This window comes from Cryptomeria japonica, unplaced genomic scaffold (genome assembly GCF_030272615.1).
Source record: "Cryptomeria japonica unplaced genomic scaffold, Sugi_1.0 HiC_scaffold_492, whole genome shotgun sequence".
Lineage (NCBI taxonomy): Eukaryota > Viridiplantae > Streptophyta > Pinopsida > Cupressales > Cupressaceae > Cryptomeria > Cryptomeria japonica.
The window spans coordinates 43,818-68,411 of NW_026729310.1; the positions used below are offsets into that span (position 1 = coordinate 43,818).

The 24,594-nt window shown below is 33.9% G+C and overlaps 1 protein-coding gene across 1 annotated transcript; it reads left to right on the plus strand.

The window, feature by feature from the left end:
* The first annotated feature begins 21,775 nt into the window (after window positions 1–21,775).
* Window positions 21,776–23,616, plus strand: LOC131871946 (peroxidase 5-like). The gene is made up of 4 exons (XM_059216024.1): window positions 21,776–22,153; window positions 22,237–22,428; window positions 22,515–22,680; window positions 22,772–23,616. Exons 1-4 carry the CDS (start codon window positions 21,947–21,949, stop codon window positions 23,179–23,181), a joined length of 975 nt encoding a protein of 324 aa, XP_059072007.1. The 5' UTR covers window positions 21,776–21,946; the 3' UTR covers window positions 23,182–23,616.
* The last annotated feature ends 978 nt before the right edge of the window (window positions 23,617–24,594 follow it).

The window sequence follows — 24,594 nt, forward strand, 5'->3', positions numbered from 1 at the left end:
ATGGCTACAATCACCCGAAGGTGTCTACATCATCATACAAAATGGTACAAAATGGTACAAAATTGATACATAGGGAGCCCTCTACGGTTATGATGAACTCCCTCCCTCGGAGTTGGTTGGCCTCGACGGAGTCTGAGCCCTGGAAGGACCCGCCCCATGATCATCTCTCCTATCCCCTCTGTCTCCTGAGCCTAGTTGTCTCATCCTCCTCCTCTCCTCCTCCTCCTCGATCCCACAGCCAATCCTCATGTCGCCCTATCCAGACATAGGAACCCACTAATCACTCCTACCAATACTACTGGTAGTGCTAATCCTGTCTATGTCATTGTGTCCCATGCCACGTGTCCAGCCCTCATCTCTAGTCCTAGATCCTGAAACACTCATCTCAGGGCCTCCCTATCTCCATCTTGATCGTACGGAATCAGCTCCCCATCTATCAGTATCCGCAGAATCCTGTATACATCCTCTAGGGTGACTATCATCTCCCCCATTGGCAAATGAAAAGTGCAAGTCATAGAGTGCCATCTCTACGCCAGTGCAGTCAGCAATCCCATGTTCGCCTGAAACTCAGGCACATAAAGAATATGTCTCAATCCTGTAGCCTCAATCGTGGCTCGGTCCTCGACTGTCAACTCAGGTTGCAACCTCTGAGTCAATGGAAATCTCTCTCGTGACTCCAGCATAGGTAAGTACTCCTGCAGTCAAGCAAATCAATCATGTCAATCTAAGTGACACTCACTGTTCATCACAATGTGTTGCTATTTTTCCTAGTGACACTCACTGTTCATCACAAAGTGTTGCTATTTATCCTAGTGACACTCATTGTTCATCACAAAGTGTTGCTATTTATCCTAGTGGTACTCCCTGTTCATCACAAAGTACTACATGTTTTTGCACTCACTGTTCATCACAAAGTGCTGCTCTTTTTTTCAGTACTCACTGTTCATCACAAAGTGCTGCTCATATTAGTACTCCTTGTTCATCACAAAGTACTATGTCTTGGTACTCACTATTCATCACAAAGTGCCTTGATCTATCCTGGTCTTTCCTAGAGGACCTGCTTGAATGTATCCTCTCAGCAGCTTATCCAATCGACAGCGTATGTTCATCACAGAACTGTCAATTTGACCTTGAAGACATAAACGTGCTCGCATTTTGCACAAACGCGCCTGGCACAAACATAGATGTGCTCCGACATTTTTTGAGCTTGTTTGACATATTCTAAAGCGCATTTATTACTCTACCTAGCATGCATTAATGACAACAATAAATGCATCAAAGTACAAGGAGGTTTTGTGGTACTTACTGGCTCTCCTGCCTCTGTTGGCCTCTGAAATCGGCGAACGCGATCGAATCTGTGAGCCATTGCCATCGCTGCTGACTGTTGCTGCTCTATCTCGCTCTGCACTCTGATCTCTTGGATGTGTGGATGACAATGAGGATGTTTTCCCCTCATGGTCTATCTTATAGACTACCCTAGCCCTAGTCTCCTGTGTCAGTCTTCGTTATCCTGTGACTTTGTCACTTTATCTGGTCAATCCATTCTAGCCTTTCTTTCTTATCGAGAGATTGTCTACAATCTTTTCAGACATTTTCATCCAATCTCTCGAGGGGGCATATCATTCCCATCTTGGGGCAACTCTGTATCAATTCATATTATCTTCTTTGAAACAACGTGACAAGCCGCATTGTCTCAAAGAGGGGCAAAATGTAGACACCCAAAATTGTCCAGTCTAATTAAATAAATATTTTATTTAATTAATTATCTAAGCTTAATTCTTCTATTAATTAAATAAATCTTTATTTATTTAATTAATTCATTTATCCTCTTCTAGCCTTATTTCTCATTTAAATAAATACATTTATTTATTTAAATTATCCTTTTCTTAAATTAAATAAATATCTTATTTATTTAATTGATCCCACTTCTTCTATTAATTAAATAAATCTCTATTTATTTAATGAATTCATTAGCCTTTTCTACCCATGACACATGTCATTCATCTCTTAATTCATACACTACCTACCCCTTTCATTATTTTATTATTTCTTTTACCTACCCTCTAATCATAGCCGACCTCCTTTTACACCTCTCAATCTTATCCCTCCATTTCATATAGTGTCTTCTATATAAGGAGATGCTTCCTTCATTATAAAACCCTAACTACTTGATCAGTTGACTACTTGGCATATGCGATCCTACTTGCAACCACATTCCGTTCATTGTTGATCTCTTGTGCACATAAAATCTGAGAGCAAATATATCAAGCAAGATCAATGGAGATAGGAAGAATGAAGATCCAAACCCTATTGGACATGTGATGGTATAATCTTTGTGATTTCATTTGATTTGCATTGTCTTAGGTAATCTTCATATGTTATGGTGGATCTTTGTTGTTGTTAGGCTAGGGTTTTGTGGTTGAATCTATTTAGTCTTTCAACATTGTTGTTATCCATTTTCACCATAAACAGAAAGCATAAGTGAATTTTTTTTTTGATGACCTTTGATGATCATATATATTATTATAATAGAGTTTTGAGGCAAACAATGTATGTGTTGTATTTACAATGATATTTGTCACTTGAACCATAGTATCAAGAGTAGTTTCATGATCAGGAGAACTTATTCAACAATTTATCTTTTCTTTGTTCCTTTCAAAAATTAGTGGAGATTTGCATCTTGCCCTAGGATCATGTGTCTCATCCTACAAGTCTACTATACATTTCCCTATGGTTGTACACCTTATCCTGCAAGTCCAAATTAGGACTAGCAAGATTCCTTGGGCTTGTGTCTAAAACATTGTATTATGTTATTCATATAGTGTGTGATTCTCACTATGGTTTTTCCCATATTGGATTTTCCATGTTAAAATTTGGAGTTTATGTGTTTGGTGTTATTGTTTCATCTTTCATTGGTGTTTAGTTGGTTAAAAATAATCGATAAGTGTCTGTGATAGAAAAAGTTTAAGGATTTTCTCAAGTCTAAGTCAATCCTCCTCTTAGTTTTGTGGTGTGTTCAATAGTATATTAATCAAGTTAGTATGTAAAGTACAGCAGATATATCAAAAACAAAAATCATGATAATAATGAAATTGAACATGATTTTTTCAATGAGAGATTCATTGTTTAGTAATTTTAACAATACCAAGGTAAATTGAATATTATTCAAATGATCTTTGACTTATTTGAATATTTATAGGGAACACCTAATCATCAAAAAATTTCTATAAAATTTGGTTTGAGTTATGTCTAATAGGTGTGTCAGATGAGGATCATGAATTATGAACCCCACTCTTAATTTCAAAACATCTCTAGCATTAGATGGTACCCTTGTATTATCATTTCAATATTTTTCAACCAAAGATTTGATTTCAATATTCTATTTCATGTTAGATCTTGGGAATAGACCACTAAAACTCCAACATTAGTTGATTGGATCATTGTCAATACTTTATCTTTTATTTTTCACTCTTACCAATTTTTTAGAATGTATATTCAAAATTCTTCTAATATTGCTTAAGATTCCTTTATCCAAAGTTATTTTATTAACTATAGCTATTATTATAGCTTGTTGTGTTGCATTCTAATCTTTAGATTGAATCTTGTTTCTAATAGAATCAATGCCACTTACAGTAGTATATATAGCATATATAAGTGATACAACTCTATTTTTTTGTTTCACAAAAATACCTTTTTCATCTCTTTTTTTCATTTTTCACATTCTCATCAATTACATCATGCTCGTTGACATTGAAATGATAGCTATTTTTTATAGAGAATATTATTTGTATAATTTATTGGCATAGATTCTTGTCTGTCTACAAATAAATCTAACGAGGACGATTAACTAAAATATTAATTTCAATTTTCAAACAAATATTTTCATTTACACCAACACAAGGGATTTCATTTTCACTTTTTGTTTCTATAATTTTTACAATAATAGAATTGATCACAACATAAGTATATCCAAATTATTTTAAATAAATAATTATCAATATCATCTATATGTTTTCCATCTCATTCAAAGGTGGATTTGAAGATGTACTTGGATTTGTGCCTTTTGTCACATTTTCAATATCATTGAAAGGTGGATTTAGAGGCATACCAAGATTTTTTTCTATAATAATATTATCTTCCACATTAACCTCTTTCATATTTAAATCATCTGCATCCATCCCATTCCCCATGGTCTCTTCAATGTTTTTCTCTTCAATGATCATAGAACTATATGCATCAATTTTCTTCATTTCTTGAATCATCATTCTTCTATCTCTTTGAAATTTTTCTTCCTCTCTATTTGCGTCGATTTCGTCAAGGGTCATGACCCTCCTTATTTCCTCTTTTGATGATGATTCGTTCCCATGATTACCAAATTCTAAAATATAAATGAATGTTAATAATAAAAATCCTCCATTTTAATTCCTCTTCAAAACTACTCATGAAGTACATTTTGCACTTCACAATTGTTGTAATGGTTGACTCCTTCCAAAAATAAATAGAATATCACATGTAAAGATCTTGTACAATAAAATACTCAAGAAAAAACTATAGAATATGAATTTGTCAACTATGCAATATTAGATACTTACTCGCAGTAAATTAATGGTGAGTCATTTTTATTAAAAAAAAAAATTAAAAGTTCAAAAATGAAATGATATCTTGTTTATGAAATGTGATCTAGCTTTGTATCCAAAATAGGATCTCATATCCTAAATACAATCTCATTATTTACAAAATATAATCTTGTTTCCTTTTGACCTATTATATTTTTTTTTTAAATGTAATGGGATCATGTTTTTAGAATGAAATCTTGTTTCTAGAATAGGATCCCATTTTAGAAAAAATGTATTCTAGCCAATTTTTGTTGCTGGTTTTGAGTCAAAAAGAAGCTTGGGGAGTTGACTTTTAACTTTAGAGCTGCTTTGATTTGGAACTTGAAGATCATATCAATGTCACTTGAAAATAGTAGCGTTGGATATACGTCTAATAACTTTTTTGTATAGTTTTTAATAAAATTAAAACCCATTATAGATGAGATTGTCAAGATTTTAAATATTTAAATTTTTTTACAATTGGATTATTTTTTCTATTTTTCATGTATATTTTTTTATGAAACTAATCTATAAAATTGAAATACTAGGTTTTCCTTTTTTTTTAATCTTTTTATTGTCAACAATTTTTGAAAAAAAAAATATATGGCAACAATCTACACATAATTATTTTTAATTTGAAAAAAAAAATTTAAAAATAATAATTTTAGGTCTGCTTATGGTTGTCATACATGAGGCGCTTTCAAAATAAAAATTAGGGTGAATAAAAAATTAATTATAAAATATTAAAAAAAATTAAAAAATAAAATCTTCAATAATCTTTAGTGTTTTATAGATCTTTTCCCAAGAGGTGTTAGTGTAGGTTTATATTTTCTATTATATTAAGGAATATTTATTTTTCCCACACATTATTAAGATTGCTTAGGTTATATTAGAATAGTTAGAATGAGGACATGTGGCATAATCTTGCACTCACACATGTCATTCACACCCACATTTGGGTGGTTGAATATTACACCCTCTTTTGGATTTATTTGTGACCTCCCCATAACCACTTCTTTTCTTTACCTAAGTTGGCATAACCATGTACTTGCCATTTACCAAGTAGGTAAAACTCCCTCCTATTTTGGGCTACAAGGAGTTGTTACTCCTCTTGGTTTTATATGCCCATATTTCTCTATATAAACAATCCCTCACCACTTCTATGCTAAGTGTACTAAGAAGAGAAAAATAGCTCAGATTGTGAGTCTAGTTCAGTGCTAGGAAAGTGTTGAGTTTTGTTCATCTTTGGATTCTTGTCTTGCTTTCCTTCCGTTAAATTGATCTTGGGTCGCTTCATGGATAAATTTAACACGATATAAGAGATAGCTATGAGTTATGGGTTAGCAGACATTCAAAGATCTAGATTCAATTCATTCTTGAAAGTGTACTATTCTTTATGTTGCATTTGATGATGTCTTGAAGAGTCATAAAATCTTCAAGGAATTATAGCTTCTAGGGGGTTCCTATTTCTTTATTAGCAGTGCAGTTGTTTTAGAAATTCATGGAGAAAATCTGAGCTCACCATGGAGTCCAGAGAAGCTAAGAAAGTTGGATTTACCTTTTGTTTCATCCAAATTGAACACCGGATGCAAATTTGGTGAAGGTGTGAACCAGAGCTTTCATTGTTAGATCTAGAGGGTAGCTGATTTTATGAAGCATTTTGAGGCCAAACAGATAGTGCCATTGCAATCAAAAGGCCCAAAAATGCTAAGATTGATAGTCAATTCATCAATTATTGTGACAGTCAAATTCAAAGGAAAAAATTTTTTGTAAATGAGCCCTATGGCCCATGTGCATAATATGGTACAAATTTGAATCATTATTAGAAAAAAAAAAAAAAAAAAATCCTGTATGAAAAAAATATCATTCAAAATATTTGTTATTATTCAAATTATTATGCAGGTTTTTTCCATTGAAAAAAAAAAAGGAAAAACTTTTATAATAAAAGTTTCTTCCTGAAAAATTATTTAAAAAAAATTAAAAAATAAAAAATTTCAAAGTACCCGATAGGGTACATAGACCCTATCGGGCTCGTATGGAAGACCACCTACAACAGGGTATGTGGTATAGCTATGGGTATTAATCCTTGTGCATTTACCACCTTGGCCTTGCATCAGCATCAACCTCAATCTTCATGCCAAGGAATTTAGAGGTGGTTGATTTTTTTGCAAATTTGGTGACTCCTCATCGTTGTGATTTTTAAAATCTACCTCAACTTCAAAGTGCAATATCTCAAGCATATAGAGGCGTTTTTCAGCACAATTTTTTTTATTTGGGGCATAATTTTGCACTCTTCGTATTGGAGCTATTATTTTTTTCTCAAGTGATCCTTATTTTCTAGAAACCAAGTTTTCTCACTAGATCTGAAGGACAATCCTCATTTTTTCAACTTCAAACGTATGTAACTTTCACATATGCCCTCAAATCGAGGTGATTCTTTTTTTGAAAGTTGATATTTTTTTTAGAACTACATATTGGTGCTAGTTTAATATTCTCATATTAAGATTTAATTATACTTTTAACATTTGAATCCACATTTGGACATTGTAAAACTCTACAAAACAACTCCAGCATTGTAAATGCACTGATTTATAAAGTGCCAAAATCATTTTTTCTTTGGGTGATTCTTGATTGAGTAAAAAAGGGGGTCTCTCTTGTTGTGTGTTATTTATGATCTTCTTACTTGTGCTCTTCTTTTCTTGGACCTATGGATCATTCTAAAGCTCCATTGATAGCACCTTATAACTATGCAACTTGGCATTAACATGCATAGAATGCACTAATGTAGCTAGGGTACACTCTATATATTGAACAAAAAGTAGCTAAACCTATAGAGGATAAGGAAAATATAAAATGGATGCTTGAAAAAACTAAATCTCTTGGATGTCTTCGTAGTTATGTTTCCCTTGATTTAATGTTTCAGATTGAAGAATGCAAAACTTTACATGAAGCTTGGGAAAAGTTAAAAACATTGTATCGTACAACTGATGAAGTAAGCGGTTACCAAATTGATAATGATTTGATGAACCTTGATCCAAATAACTTTCACAATATCTAGGATTTCATAACTAAGGTTAATGATTTGAGAGAACAATGTAAAGAATGTGGTATTGAGAAAAAGGACATTCAGTTGATCTAAAATATACTAAATAAATTGGGTCCTAGTATGCATCTTTTATATCTATCTTTTATACTCATAGGCTAACTATGGTATCGACTTATGTTAAGCATTCATTCCCATCTTTTTCTTGGAAGACTAATGTACTGAGAGGGGAGGGGTGAATCAGTACTTCAAAAATTTTCTTGAAAAATAGTTTTACTGATAAACACAAACTATGTATTGCTAATCTCAAAGATATAAAATACTGAAACATAATCATAAAGATAACATGCATCAAAATATCACTCCATAACACAATGATTTTTGGTCACACAAAAACTCTTGGTTAGAGAGAAAAATTGCGGTGGGGATGGCACCCACAACTCCACTACTGCAGTAATCAAGATTGCTCGATTAGACCTACATGTTTAGCCATTTCTGATAGCTTACCTTGTTAGGAGTATAAAGATCTTTAGATCTACCTTGCTAAAGGATTTTACAAACACTTCTACAAAATGTTGTACGTGGTTAAAGGCTTTACAATTTATAGACTTTATTAGAGTCTTTTACCCTGTTAAAGGTTTCTATTACAACTTAATATTTCAATCAAAATCTTTACAAAATATCTGCAACTTCACATCTGAAATGTTATAGCAGACTCTATGTGCTTAATATGAAATTACCTTTCTCATAGCATTCCTCGGTAATTGATAAATCAACTCGGTAACCACTTTTGTATTCTCTGTTCCTTAAACTATTCTCTGAAACCTTCTCAATAACCTGTGATTATCTCTATCAATCTTATTCCTTCATGCTTGACTTAATCATTCCTTCATCTCTCTTCTCTTGATTGACCTTACATGTCACCTTCTTTTTCATGTACTCAAATCATTCTATTTATATAGATCTCTGAGATGATGATTTGTTCATGCTTCGATCATACAAACATGTTTTATTGAATGAATAAACATAGAAATTATTTCATTGGATATTCTTCCTCAAAATCATACAAAATCTTTAAATACAATTTCCTATGTAGTAACAGTTTCATCTTCTCGAATTATGTAACACGTTTCACATGTGTCCAGGTTCATTGAATCTAGTAACACGTTTTCACTCGATTTAGATTAACCTGGTATACCTTCTTTGCTGCTCGGTAAACATATAAACTTTACTCGGTAGACATTCTGCATATGTCTCGGTTCACAGCTTGGTGTGTATCAACTCGGTAACTTGTCTTTCTTCTGTAACCGACACTGGTGACCTTGGTGTTTACCGACTGGACGTTTTGGTAGTATTAACCGACTAGAGTATATAAAATGACTTTGGGCATAAAACTAATGACAACTTAGTTAATAGAAACAATCTCCCCTTTTGACATTAGTTTGGTATGTTTGACAAAACTCCTTTCAAAGTCATAATACAAAATCTATATACTTGCAAAATAAACTGAAATGTCAGTATATACAATGTTCAAATACATACTCCCCTTATCAATATTCTGTACATAACTCAATGTTTCATGCTCTGTATTTCCATGCTCTTGATGTTACATTCCATGCTCCCCCTAACAATTTCAACTGTACACTCAGATATTCATGCTCAGTCATGTGTTCAGTACACTCCCCCTTTTTGACAAACATCAAAACTAGTTACCATTTGGTGGGGGCAACTAATCAAAAATAGATTTATACTTTGTACGAGCTTCTGTAAGAGTGTTCTTAAGTGCATCCTTGACACTTTCCAATACTGTAATCTGAGTTGTAATATCAGCTGATAGTGTGATCTAACCATCTAAAGTGCTTCCCTCTGCTTGAGTTGATAATTGGGTAGCTCAGTTGATCTACTCTTGAATTGATGACAAATGGGGAATATATAATGTTTGAAGAGTCATGATATCCATCCTTATTTTATGCTCTTCATTCTGAAGTTCTAACTGTTGAGCCATAAGTGTTTCTAGCCTTGAATAAAAATTTTGAAGAGAATTTGGCTCGATAGTCAATTTAGTTGAGAGATCGATGATCTCCTTTTCAATGACTTCAGCCTTATTCTTGATATCTTTGATAAAGAATGAGAATGTACATAACTTCTGGAATAAATAAATAATATGCTTGAGTTGAGGGGACAACTCAGCAATGAATTCAATAAGCTTTATTTTACCTATAGCAATTTCTTTCTGCACTTCTTCAATCATCTTGGTTGTTAGCTCTTTTTCCTTCAATTTGCTAAGGTATTCTGATGCTTCTACTCCTGATTTCTCCAATTGAGTGAGTAGTTCATCCAGTTGCACATGGATGACAGCATCTTTATTGATGGTAGCTTCAGGTATCATATCTGTCAATAATGTTTTGACCTTCTGAAGTACTTGGTTCTTCTATTGTATTGCTATCTATCTTTCCTACTCTGTTTTGGCTTTTCAAAGCTCACCAAATTCTATCAGTGCTTGCCCTTTAAATTTTGTTAGGTCAACATTCAGTAGCACAATAGGCTTTGACAAATCTACCTTAAAATTGTGTCGCTTTGCTTTCTTCTCCTTTGATGATGCCTTTGCCGATTGAATGGGTACAATGGCTTTGGAGACTTGACCTTCCTCAGTATGTTGCCCAGTAGAGGTAGCACTTTTGTCGGTCCCTGTAGCCTCTGTTGTATCCTTCGGTATTTCCTTGCTTGAAGTATCAGTGGCAACTATCTCGGTGCTTGAAGGTACTTGAGAAGTTGGCTTGCTGGTGGCCTGAGAGGTAGGTTCATCTTGTTTAACCTTTGGAGCCTCTGTGCCTTCATCTGTGTCCTGAGGTTTCTCGGTTGAGACTTGTTGAGTGAGAAAAGGATAGGACTTGACCTGTTCCAAAACTCATTCACTTGACACAAGTTTGGCATAGGCATTTCCTTCTATCATTTCTCCATCATGTGCTTCAATGTCTATGACATCCTCATCTAACTGAATAGTGGAAGCAGGATCTTTCTTGGTGATGTCAACTATTTCATCTTCACCTTTTGGCTCTTCAGCTTGAATCCTAAATAGCTTCTTCCATTTCTCTTTGGTTTCATTTTCAACTTCTAGATATAGTCCATTCATTATTTTTAAGGCCCTTTGTTTTACTTGAAAATTTGTCTGGTAGTTTTTCAAGTGATCTTTTATTTCATCTACCGACATATCTGGAAAGAGATGTACCAAAACTCTTTCTCTTATATGCTTCTCTGATTCCATAGCATACTTCCATCTATTATCAATATGTGAGTATAATGCTTCTGTAAGAAAACTAGTCACTTCCAATGGAACTACTCAGAATTTGAGAAGTGTACTAATTACAGTATCTTCTATTTTCCTCTTCTCTTCATCTATCCTAGTATCATATTTTACATATCTAAATGACCCAAATCCACCATATTCCTTCAATTTTGCACAAAAATTGTTGACACTATGTACATCTCCCTTTGTGCTTTTTACAATCTAGAATTTATTTGCATCTTCTGACTCGGTGTCACTTTCCAAAATTAATTTTCTATTCTTCTTTCTATAATTTTTTGTAACCTTAGGTATTTTTACATTCTTTTGATTCTTACCGGGTGACACAATAGATGATCTAGTGTTCAGTCGCTTCACTGGTGTGGTCGGTGATACCTTGGTTACATCCTATTTCTTTCTTTTCAAAATTTTGCCCTTTGGCAACTCGGTGCTCAGTGTAATTGCTGCTTCTTGAGCTTCAAACTCTTCTTCGATTGAAAATTGATCACTCTTAGTAGGAGTGGAGGTATAACCTTCTCCAAAATTTTTAGTTAAGTCCTTGATCATTCTTGTGGCTTTCCTGGCAGCCTTTGGTACAACTATGCTCATTTTTACTTTTTCTTTCACCTCTTCATAGGTGCCATATCTTTTCTCGGTAGCATGCCTTGGGAGTGCTAAGAAGGCATCTATCTACTGTTGAGCAATGTCAAAATCTATTTCATAACCCATAGGTGGTAGTGATTGAGTCCTGGGTTCTACTGCGTTGACATAACAGTAGTCTGTATCCAACTCAAAACATATGGTATCCTTGTATTTTTCCACTAGCTGAGGTGGAATCTTGTACCTGTTATGCATCTTTTCTTGGAATTTGTTGAAGTAGTCATCCATTATCATATTGAAATTATCACCTAGCTGATTGATGAAATCATTTATTTTATGGGTGATAGGTCGGTGTAATTCCCAAACAACGTTACCGACTAATGGAAAGAATATCTAAAAATAGAAGAACATACACACTAGGAGTGACCCAAACTTTAGTGTGTTAGCAGTATTATTCTTCTTCAGTTTCCTAATTGTATTTAGATTTTCAAAAAGATTCTTCAACAACACTTCACATAAATCAATTTGCATACCCTTTTTAAAATTTTTGTAGGCCAAATCTACAGCTGCACACTGTACACTATTTACTCTTGCTGACTAGAAGAAACAATAACGAATAACTCTAATAGAAAAATTAAGTTTTGCATCTGTCACATTGTTCAACTTAAGACCTCTGCTATTAGACTCAACACCTGTTAATGTTATCAATTCCTTCTATGAAATCATTTTTTGTGCTCGGGCATGGTCAAATATAGGGTATCTGGTTATTATGTGAATAATCTCCTTGGTGATCTTGAAAGGTTGTTCCTCTAGCCACATAAAATTGTCATGTACTCAGCTCAAGACAAATTTGACCCATTGGGGTTTGAAGACTTGAGGACAGGTTAGGGCTTCGGTTAATCCCTTGACTTTGATATGCTCAAACTTGCTATCCAGATTTCCATCGATGCACAAATTATCATACATATCCTTAATCTCAATGTGACCTAGCTCATCAACTCTACACTTGGTATAAAATCTAACATCTTCAATCAATAGAACTCTATCAGGAATAAGAGAAAATGTAGTTTTCTCATCAGGTTCGGAAGCCACTTTGAGAGGCAAGGTATATTTTAGTGTAGGCTTCTTAATGGTCTCTACTACAATAGGTTTCTAAACTTTGGGGGCCATTACAAACTGAAATTCTGCTTACAAAATAGCTTAGGGTTTCAAATAACCAGAAAATGCTTTCAACTTAGTAAATACTTTGCAAATAATCACAACTTGACTTGATTGGTTAACTGCTGAAAATGTGGTTTTAGATTTGCTAAATACCTTGAATTCGCTCTAGAAATGTTTGATCGCCTTTATATTCGCTCTGCTTTGCTCTTTGAAAATTGGTAAGTGAAAAATGACCACGCTCAATACTTTTAATACCTCCTTTTGACCTTATCGGGATTCGTGAGGTTAGGTTAAATAGGCATTAAATGTACTTGGTTTCCCTTTACCAGCTAACTCTCTTATTAGCTTTTTATTGACTAGACAGGCTTACTAGTTTTACCACTTCCTTGGTAAATCAAAAGACTAGATAATTTTTTGAACTTGCTATTGCATCTTAGCTATGCAGATTTTGAATTTAAGTGCATGAATACATAGGAACTATTAAGATCTAACCTTTGAGAATGCAGTCCCTCCATACCTTCATTTACTAATCCGAAGTAGATGCACCTAACTCGGTAGGTAAGGTGCTTCCTTCATTGGTTGACACATTTTCCTTCTTTTTCCAAAATTTCTGCAATTTGCTTTTTATCTCCTCAATATCTCCTCTCGGTTGGTCTCTACAGTCTTTAGCTATGTGTCCAACTTTGTGAAAATGAAAACATGCCATTCCTAGACTTCTCCATGATCTCTGGTTGTTCATTCCAAACCTTATCGTACAGTTTGCACTTATATGTCCATATCTTCCACAGCATTCACACCAAATTCTTGTATTGTAATCCCATGGTACTGAAGTATATTGTCGATTGAGATTTGTGTCAGTTCGGTAGCTTCTAGTGTTTGTTCGATGTGGAGTCCTCATATAGTTTTTCTACTTAAACCAACATTTCTCGGTGTTGTGTCCATATCTATTGCAATTTTTGCAAAACCCTTTGTATTTTGCCTTCTAATAATTATTCACAGACTTTGTTCTACATTGCTTAGATGTGTGACCATACTTATTGCAATTGTAACAATAATCATAAAACCTAGTAACATCTGATTGCTTACCTTTTCTGATCCGGCAAACGTTGGCAGTATGTCCTTGTTTTCCATAGTAGTTGCAAGTAGGCTTCTTGTCCTTGATGTTCTCTATGTTTCCAACTTGCTTGGATGATTCTCCTTTCTCGATAGTGTTGATCCTTTTCTTGGTAGAGTTGTTTCCTTTGTAACTAAGTCCTGCATTTTTGTTGGGTTTTCTCATATTCAGTTGCCCATCCAACATTTTTGATGCTTCATGGCTTTTCCTCAATGTTTCTTTTGACTTCTTTTCTGCTTCTAGTTCATCGGTCAATATTGATATTTCAGGTTTCAATGCTTGGTTCTCATTTTCCTTTAGTGTAGCTTCATGATATGCATAGTCCAATTGATCAAATAGATTATGTTAAACTACAGTCATCCTTGATATTTCCTCATTCTTTGTAGTCACCATTGCTTCTAGTTGTTATTTTTCTCCTTCTATAATTTGCTTATTATCTTCGGTTGTTCTCAATGCATCAAGATTTTCAGTCATCTGTGTGCTAAAATACTCATGTTCCCTTCTCATTTCTTTTATCTGTTCACTAAGTGCTTTGTTCTTTTCTTTCAGTTCTGCAATCATTTCTTCAGATTCTTTTGATATGTTGTTCTCAGATGATGTCTCAATTTGTTCCACCAACTCTTGTGAGTCTTGTAAATCATCAGACAACCTTCTTCTGACTTTTAGTGATCTCTGCATTTGCCTCTACATATCTGCAATCATTTGATTAGTATGATCCAATTCTTCTTGAAGCTTCACAATGCTGCGAGATTGTTTATAGCCTTCCATTGATAGGATCTTTCTCTTTAGGTTGTTAGACCCTTTATCAAGATTATGGCTTTGATACCAATTGTTAGGTCTTACTTGGAAGTCTAATGTATTGAGAGGGGAGGGGTGAATCAGTACTTCAAAACTTTTCTTGAAAAATAGTTTTACTGATAAACACAAACTATGTATTGCTAATCTCAAAGATATAAAATACCTAAACATAATCATAAAGATAACATGCATCAAAATATCACTCCATAACACAATGATTTTTGGTCACGCAGAAACTCTTGGTTAGAGAGAAAAACTGTGGTGGGGATGGCACCCACAACTTCACTACTGCAGTAATCAAGATTACTCGGTTAGAGCTACATGTTTAGCCATTTTTGATAGCTTAACCTGTTAGGAGTATAAAGATCTTTAGATCCACCTTGCTAAAGGATTTTACAAACACTTCTACAAAATGTTGTACCTGGTTAAAGGCTTTACAATTTATAGACTTTATTAGAGTCTTTTACCCTGTTAAAGGTTTCTATTACAACTTAATATTTCAATCAAAATCTTTACAAAATATCTGCAACTTCACATCTAAAATGTTATAGCAGACTCTATGTGCTTAATATGAAATTACCTTGCTCATAGCATTCCTTGGTAATTGATAAATCAGCTCAGTAACCACTTTTGTATTCTCTATTCCTTAAACTGTTCTCTGAAACCTTCTCGATAACCTGTGATTACCTCTGTCAATCTTATTCCTTCATGCTTGACTCAATCATTCCTTCGTCTCTCTTCTCTTGATTGACCTTACACGTCATCTTCTTTTTCATGTACTCAAATCATTCTATTTATATAGATCTCTGAGATGATGATCTGTTCATGCTTTGATCATACAAACATGTTTTATTGAATGAATAAACATAGAAATTATTTCATTGGATATTCTTCCTCAAAATCATACAAAATCTTTAAATGCAATTTCCTATGTAGTAACGGTTTCATCTTCTCGAATTATGTAACACGTTTCACATGTGTCCAAGTTCATTGAATCTGGTAACACGTTTTCACTCGGTTCAGATTAACTCGGTATACCTTCTTTGCTACTCGGTAAACATATAAACTTTACTTGGTAGACATTATGCATATGTATCAATTCATAGCTTGGTGTGTATCAACTCGGTAACTTGTCTTTCTTCTGTAACCGACACCGGTGACCTTGGTGTTTACTAACTGGACTTTTCAGTAGTATTAACTGACTAGAGTATATAGAATGACTTTGGGCATAAAACTAATGATAACTTAGTAAATAGCAACAATCCAGGATTTCATAACTAAGGTTAATGATTTGAGAGAACAATGTAAAGAATGTGGTATTGAGAAAAAGGACATTCAGTTGATCTAAAATATACTAAATAAATTGGGTCCTGAGTATGCATCTTTTATTTCTATCTTTCATACTCATAGGATAACTATGGTATTGACTTATGTTAAGCCTTCATTCCCGTCTTTTTCTGAGATGTTGATACATGAACAACATAAGCTTCTTTCTATAGGTCTCATTAAGCCATCAAAGCATCGGGCCTTGTTGGTTAATTATTCTAAGAGATAGAAAGAGTCGGGACAATTTGACAAGAAACAAAAGAACTTCAAGAACAAGCAACATACAAATCAAGCATAGAATAAATCATCTTCAAAAGGTGGTTTATCTAAAAAGGAGAAGTCCGCTTACTCATATTTCAAGAGGACTAGACATGAAGAACATTCTTGTTATAAGAAGGATATTGATGAACTAAAATATCTTCTTAAGAAGAATAACATTGATCTACCTTCTCAAATGCTTGAGTCAACTTCTTCTTTTGATTCAAAATAGTCAGGATCTACAAAGGTAAAAGGTCATGCAAGAATTGCTTCTAAAGAAACTAAAGGTAAAGGTAAATATCTTTGTGCTACAAGTTGTGAACCAGGGAGATGGTTCCTAGATTTTGGAGCTTCTCATCGTATGACTTTTATATAGTATATGTTCTCTTCGTTTGAGCCTTGACTTATGCCACCTATTCTGATGGGAAACAACACTTAAATGAGTGTAGTTGGGAAATTTTATATTGATATTGGGGATGACACATTCAATGGTGTGTTGTGTGTACCTTATTTGTCAAACAATCTTCTTTCCATCTATCAAATCACCCATGGTAGAGTAGGGAAGACTATGGAGTTCACACCTGATTCAGTTATCATTTGAGACTTGGAAAGAAGAGAGATAATTATCACTGGGATGGTGGATCATGCGTCTCGGTTATATACCTTTTTATACTTTGCACCTAATGATGGTTCTGATCCTTTGGTTGTTGATCACATTCCTAGTGTGAACATTGATTTTGAGAACTTTGGTTACTTGAACTTGGGTATTCTCACATCAAATCCAATTATTGAACCTTGCATTCCTTCTCCTCCATCTACCATTTATTTTGAGGATACTTGTATCATTATATCTATGGCTACTTGTGATTCAATGCAGCAGAGAATACATCGTCTTCCTTTCTTGGGATGACTATTTGACAGACATTGCAGATTTATTTGTGGAGTCTCATATCTTAGACTTGGGAGACACTATTCATGGTATTCATCTTCTCTTTGATGAAGTTAATTCTTCTTCAGTTGTTGTGGAGGAACCTTTGGATTCTCTTGTTCATTCTCCACATTATCATTCATCACAGTTTGACTTGAGTGTGGATACTTTTGAGTAGCATTTGGAGGAGGCATCTTTATTCTTAGAGGAGATTCATGAGTTTTTGGATCTTGTTCAACATGCATCTCTACTAGGTTCTAGATTGTCATCTTCATTAGTGTAGCCTAGAAAACCTAATTTGGACATGACCACTTTTAGCATCGATATGAAGACACCTGAGCAGTATTCAAAGACTTCATACATTTTCTGCTTTCTTCTTGCATATTCATTTCAGGAATGGGAAGATAGTCTACATTCACCTTTGGTTTTATTTCTTCCTAAGTGGAGAGATGTTGTTCGATGATCATGGTCCATCTTCTACATCCAGTTTTGAGCATCAACCATTGGTTTAGTTGATTACTTTTGGGAAGGATACATAGTCTTTCTTATCTTTTCTATTTCGGAGAGGGCTTCTTCCTTGTATGGGATTCTTTCTTGTGTTGGTAAATTTCTTTTCTTTTCTCTCTTTTGGGGAGGATTTTTGTCCCACTAGGTTTTCTCCTTTTCTCCATTTGCGAGAGATTGTTTGTACATGGGTACCTGACATGGCCTTGTAGTTGGGATCCATCTTTGTGTCTTTTCACCCACCAAAGCTATGCTAAAGGGGGGGTGTTAGTGTAGGTTTTTATTTTCTATTATATTAGGGAATATTTATTTTTTCTACACATTATTAAGCTTTCCTAGGTTATATTAGAATGGTTAGAATGAGGGCATGCGGTATAATCCTACAATCACATGTGTCATTCGTACCCACATTTGGGTGGTTAAATATCACACCCTCTTTTGGATTTATTTGCCACCTCCCCATAACCAATTCTTGTCTTCACCTAAGTTGGCATAACCATGTACTTGGAATTTACCAAGTAGTCAAAGCTCTCTCCTATTTTGGGCTACAAGGAGTTATTATTCCTCTTGGTTTTATATCCCAATATTTTTCTATATAAACATTCCCTCACCTCTCTTATGATAATTATTGAGAAGAGAACACTAGCTCATATTGTGAGTCTAGTTCAGTGCTAGGAGAGTGTTGAGTTTTGTTCATCTCTGGATTCTTGTCTTGCTTTCCTTCAATCACATTGATCTTAGGTGGCTTCACAGCTAAATTTAACAAGAATATTTTGAAAAATTCTTTTATTTAGGTCAAAATATGCTTTTCGTACACGTGCATAGAATGATCCTAAAAAGGTAATTTTTAAACTTTGGTTTCTAGATATGACTATTAAAAAACAATTTGTATCATTATACTATTAAAATAAATTATATACTTGGAAATTAGACTTTGAGTACTACATTTCACATTACTAGTGTCTTTTAAGATTCAATATTTAAGTGCTTCAAATTTTTAAGTCAATTGTGAAAAATTCTCAAAAATCAAGAAAAATACTTCCACTTTTTGGCCAAAAAGTGGACTCAACTTCTTGCACACACTCATTGCTTAAACCTTTTCATTTTTCCTCCAAATTCATCTTTTCAACATCATGAAATATTCTTCTTGCTTGCTAACACTTCTCTTGCATTATACAACACTCTCTCATTCTTTCTTTCATTTACAACACTTTGCATATAGCATTATCATGGCATTCCTAGTGCTATAGTGGTATTATTAACATTATATTATTGTCATTCAAAAAATATCATTGTTACTTTTTAAATTCTCACCAATTCGTTTCACCAGTGTGTTATTTGACATTTGTGCTTAGGAATGATGACTCTTTGGAGTTGTTTACATATTGGCTTGATATCATTAGCTTACTATTTATTTATTTTTGGTGTCTTTTTATCTCAATCTTGTCTAAGGATATGTGTAGAGATAGAAACACCAAAGCAAAGGCTTGATCGAGGCAACCTCCTACACAATCGCCCAACCGTTCACTTTGGTCTTATCTGTGTATGTATAGGTCGAAAAACTATCTAGAAGGACGCTCTAGAGCTACAAAAGCATCTTTGGTGACATTTAAAACCACTCCTTTTGTATTTGATCCTTTCTAAAATTTATAGTACATAGTCTTTCATATTTTCAACTATGTATTATATTTTCATTATTTAAAGTGTTATAAAGATCATTTTGCATCTATGTATGGTAGTTCTTATTTTTTGTCCATAAAAGGTACTACCATTTTGCACTATCATCCTAGACCCATGTGTTTTTTTTAGACAAAGAGTTCACTGAGTTTCCCAAGAGACCTCTATGGTCTGTATTTCTAATTTTTGAAATCTAAAGGGTCTAGTTAATTTATATGCTTGATTGGAACACACATTTATTTATTAAGTAGTGAAAAAACTTGAAGGTCATAGTTATCTAAGGCTTGTTTGAGTGGAGGGTTAAGATTTGAATCCTTGAGGGGTTTGATTATCCTTTGTAGTGGTTCAGTTTTGGGTTTGATTATCTTTCACAGTGGTTCATTTTGCATACTCTATAGTGTTCTTGTTATGAAAAATGTGTATGAGTCATAACAAAAGCATATTACAATGTGCATACACTATCTTGTATAAAACATGCGATCATTTTGAAGAACTGTAAATATCAAACATTTTTCATCCACACATCTTTGTTGACATGCCCTAATGTGCTATAATTTTTCCTTGTAAATGATATTTCTTTTAATCTATTTTTACTTGTAATTTCACTCCTTGTAATCTATGTGAAATGCTTGGTGATTATTATATTCTTTGTTCTTATTAGGAAAAAATATCATGTGTTTTATTAGTTCCATAGACTCTTCCATCACTCAAGAATTCACTTTGAGCTATATTTATGGTTTCTTGAGTGTTATTTCATGTTTTTACAAGAAAAAATATGACAAAATCATTGTTACTTCTAGATTTGACAAGAAAGTTTTCCTTATTTTCTTATTTTTTCCCTATTATTAGATGTCTAGTTTGTTACTCTATATTCTTATCTTTTTCTCTTTCATATTAGTTGTAAAGTTATCATATAATGGTATTTGATTTAGATATATCCTTGAAGCTCAACTTAATATATCGTAGCATAAATGCCCTTGGATATACCACAAACCCCTTATTGAAACTACATTTTTTCTTTGAGTTATCTAGTCATACAAGGACTTGGTACCTTAGAGAGCTTGTAGAGATTTAATCTCCTTTCAAGATAGGAATCAATTTATTGATTCCTAATTTTTTAGGCTTATGCATGATAAAAAAAAAAGATCATGTAATTGACACTAGAATGAGGGCAATAAGGATGAATGTTGAAAGACTTGGGTATATCAAGCTAGTTGCAATGTTTTAGTAAGTTAAATTTGGGTAGTTTTAGATAAATAAATAGCCCTTTTCCTTTTCAAGGGAAGTTCCTTAGACTTCCTAAAGGTTATATTAGTTGAAACCCTACCTTTTACCCTCACAAAGGACGTGTACATGAACACATAATTTTTTTAAGGGCCTGATGGTTTGGCAACATTTAATGAATGAGAAAGTTGCTTGCATTTTATTTTATTTATAATATTGTTTTCTCAAAAAAAAAGATAAACAGTAGAATATAGATACATTAACAAAAGAAAACCTATCCAATTATAGCTTTTCTCGATGAAAATAAATCAATTGGACTAATAGCTATTCTAAAAACTTACATTGTTAGTAAAAAGGAAATAACTTTTCCGATGCAGAGATTCAAGGAATTAGGTGCTTTTCTGGCATCCCTCGGTCATTCATAGGTAAAGCAAAATGGTACCAAAACAACATACTTACACATAAATTAGAGAATAGAGAAGATGCAATAAAAACAAAGAATTACTAATTTAGATGGACAAGAGATAGCATGATATCTACCATTTGTAAACATAAAATTTGATTGAACATGTACATCTTTTGAAAAACAATGATTAACAACAACAAAAAATTCTAAATTATATTAAAAAACAACCAACACGTGAATTTATATGTTTTTCAAAAACTTAACCTAATAAATTAGATGTAAAATGTTTATTAACCAATGTAAAAGCCTAAAAATGATACAAGTGGGAGAGGTCTGTTTCCAACTTCTTATGTCATATTAATAGCAGGTGAACTCACCACGTCAAACTATAAAAGAGACTTACCATTCATAGGCAACTCAACTTTTAGGGGTGAAGCTTTTCCACGATAATGGATCTTTCACGGGGCTGCTATAGCCAGGCTGTCAATTAACGAATAGCAATCCGTTTTTCTTACTTTTTCATATCTGTATAAAATTTACATTATAATAATATTCAACTAGATAATTACCATTCTTGGCAAAGTGGATTGATGGAAGGAAACTTCAAAGCACGTAGTTATCTCTGTGAAGTAATCTCAACGTAATCTAGAATTTCCTTGTCTTGGAATGCTCAATTGTATCAGATACTTTGCTTGTGTGGTTCAAAATCCATACGCTATTAATCACAAAAAGACTTGGTTGATATTGTAGATAAGTCTAGGATGTAATGTGTTGCTTCAACTGTTAGGGGATGTGTCAGGAAAACCTAGCGTCAGATTCTTCCACTTGAGGTGATGTTTTGAATAGTTCAAATGAAAAGGAAAGAGAGAGCAATGCTTGGTAATATTCTGTAGAGCGTATTGACTCGTTGAAGACAATTCAATGATCATGCTGTTATATACCACATCTTCCCCTCCTCTAATACATACCCAAAAGTGTTTCCGCTAGCTTTCTCCCCTCATCTAGTAACTCTTAGACTACTCTTCTGAAATGGAAGCAAGTCTGCTGGTTATTCCTTTCGTCATATTGTTTTTATCTGTTAGAGCTAATGGGGATGGGTTAAAGGTAGGTTTTTATAGCCAAACATGCCCTAAGGCCGAGGAGATTATCAATGAAACTGTTGCCAAAGCAGTTAAAGCAAATCCTGGTGTACCAGCTGCTCTTATAAGATTGCACTTCCATGATTGCTTTGTGAGAGTAAGTATTCTAATATTGAATTTCATCCCTTATTTCATGATTGATTATGTTAGTTAGTAACAGTGATGGGTGATAAAATGCAGGGCTGCGATGGATCAATTCTCCTTGATTCCACAGCAGACAACGTAGCGGAGAAGGACTCCTTTGTCAACAATCTGAACCCGGTGGGCTACGACATAATTGATGAAGCCAAGTCCAAACTGGAAGCCAAATGTGCGGGTGTCCTTTCTTGTGCCGACATAGTGGCATACGCTGCAAGAGATAGTGCTTACCAAGTATGTATTCTTAACATTAATAATAATATCAGAATTATGTAGCAGTAATAATGGCTTAACATATATTCCAACGAATGCAAATTCAGGCTGGTGGGTTATTTTGGGCGGTTGAAGGCGGTCGAAGAGACGGGAGGACATCTCTCGCAATAGAGCCCCCATTGAATCTTCCTTGTCCCTCATTTGATGTAAACCAGTTGACACAAATTTTTGCCACAAAGAATTTGACGCAGGAGGACATGGTCACTCTCTCAGGTACACCTGCATATTTCCTAATGACGCTTAATGAATTCATTAAAATCTCTTCTACATTATATCTAATATAAATCATCTCAATGCTTTGCAGGTGCCCATTCAATTGGGGCTTCTCACTGTGCTTCATTCAGTGTAGATCGTCTGTACTACTTCAACGGGAGTGGTGGTCAAGACCCTTCCATGAACTGCCACTATGCTGTTAAGCTAAAGGCCATATGCACCCCCTCGGCTTCACCAGAGGCCGTTGCTTTACTGGATCCTTTCACTCCCACTAAGCTGGACGTGAATTACTACATAAACTTGCAGTACAATCTTGGACTGTTGAAATCTGATCAGGCGTTGATGTTAGATGATGCCACCTCCCGAGAGGTGAAGATTAACGCCAAGTATCCAACCATTTGGAGGAAGAAATTCGGACGAGCAATGGTAAAGATGGGTGCATTTGACGTGTTGACAGGAACGCAGGGAGAGATAAGGAAAAAGTGCCGTTTCCGGAACTAGCGGATTCCTGCGCCCTAAGGAGAGTTTAAAGTTGCTTGACATTTTTTTTTTAAACATTTCTGGTAAATTGTGTTAGAAAATGTGATTTATTCCTCACATTTTTTATTATCAATATATTAATGATGATGGAAGGTCAAGTCATGTCATATTGTGGAGTAAAAGTGAGGAGAATAACTAAGGTTAAATTAAACTTAGAAATATGGGAACAAGTCTAAGTACAAGCCATGTCTTATTGTATAAGGCCATGTCAAATGAAATCAGAAGATTGCAGAACAAGTCATTCATGCATGCCATGTCATATTATACAAGTCAAGTCAAGTCAAATTAGATTAAAGACTAAATTTCAAGTCATGTTAGAAGCTTAAAGTACAAATCATGAGTTAATGTCATATCACGTAGCAAGTTAAGTAGGAAACTTGAAGGTAAAATTATGTGTATTCTTCTACCTTGTTTTCCCTTTAAAGTATTATTCTCTTTCATTTGTTTCTTTATTTCATTTCATTTTGAACAACATTCTCATCCTTAAAAAGCATAGACTTCTTTTGTACAAATAGTTTGATTATATTGTTTGTTTTTTTAAATCAAAAATATCTATTTTGTGTCTTTGTTATGATAAAAAATTTGAAAATTGTCTTTAGAAAAATTTCAGAAAAAATCATTTTGTGCCCTTGTTATTGACAAATAAGTGTTAATTCAAATATTATTTCACGAGTAATTTCTTATTCATATTTGAAGCAAAAGGGCACTTTTTTTTTTCAAATTCCTAATAATAAAAAAATAGAAAATTTGAGCTTCCATTAATGAGCATTGAAGAAAATTGTTGCCTTTTATATAATTTAATATATATATAGTTAAAAAACAAAATTGAATGTTGGAATTGAATTTGTTTTGGAATTGGGTATTTCATATCTTCTCCATGGAATTTAATTGTGAATAATTTAAAATAATGTTTAAAATATTGTGTCAAAGCATTGTGCCTTGCTTCCATGCCACACTCAATTGTGTTTAGTCGTGAAGAACCTAGGATGGATGTATTATAGAGTAGTAAGGGAGTGGCTCCCAACATTTTTCGGGGGTCCAAAGTGGCCCAAAGGTATTTCATGTGGGAGTTTCCTTAATAAGTGATAATTAAACTTTCATGGGGTAAATAAAATAAATTAAGATAATGACTCCTATGGTAAATCCATAATGCTTCTATAGGATTGGCATGAGCATGGTATTCATGCCCACTCAAGGAACACTAGTCTTTGGTGGTTGGGTTCCTCATGTGGGTGAGTTGATGTAAACTTAAATCTATTTAATTGACAACATAGGCTATTGCAATGGCACTACCTACTCTATATCTAAGATCTCATCCTTCTAGCTATTAGAGGTTGTACTTGATGAATGTATCTATCTTTATCCATCATATGA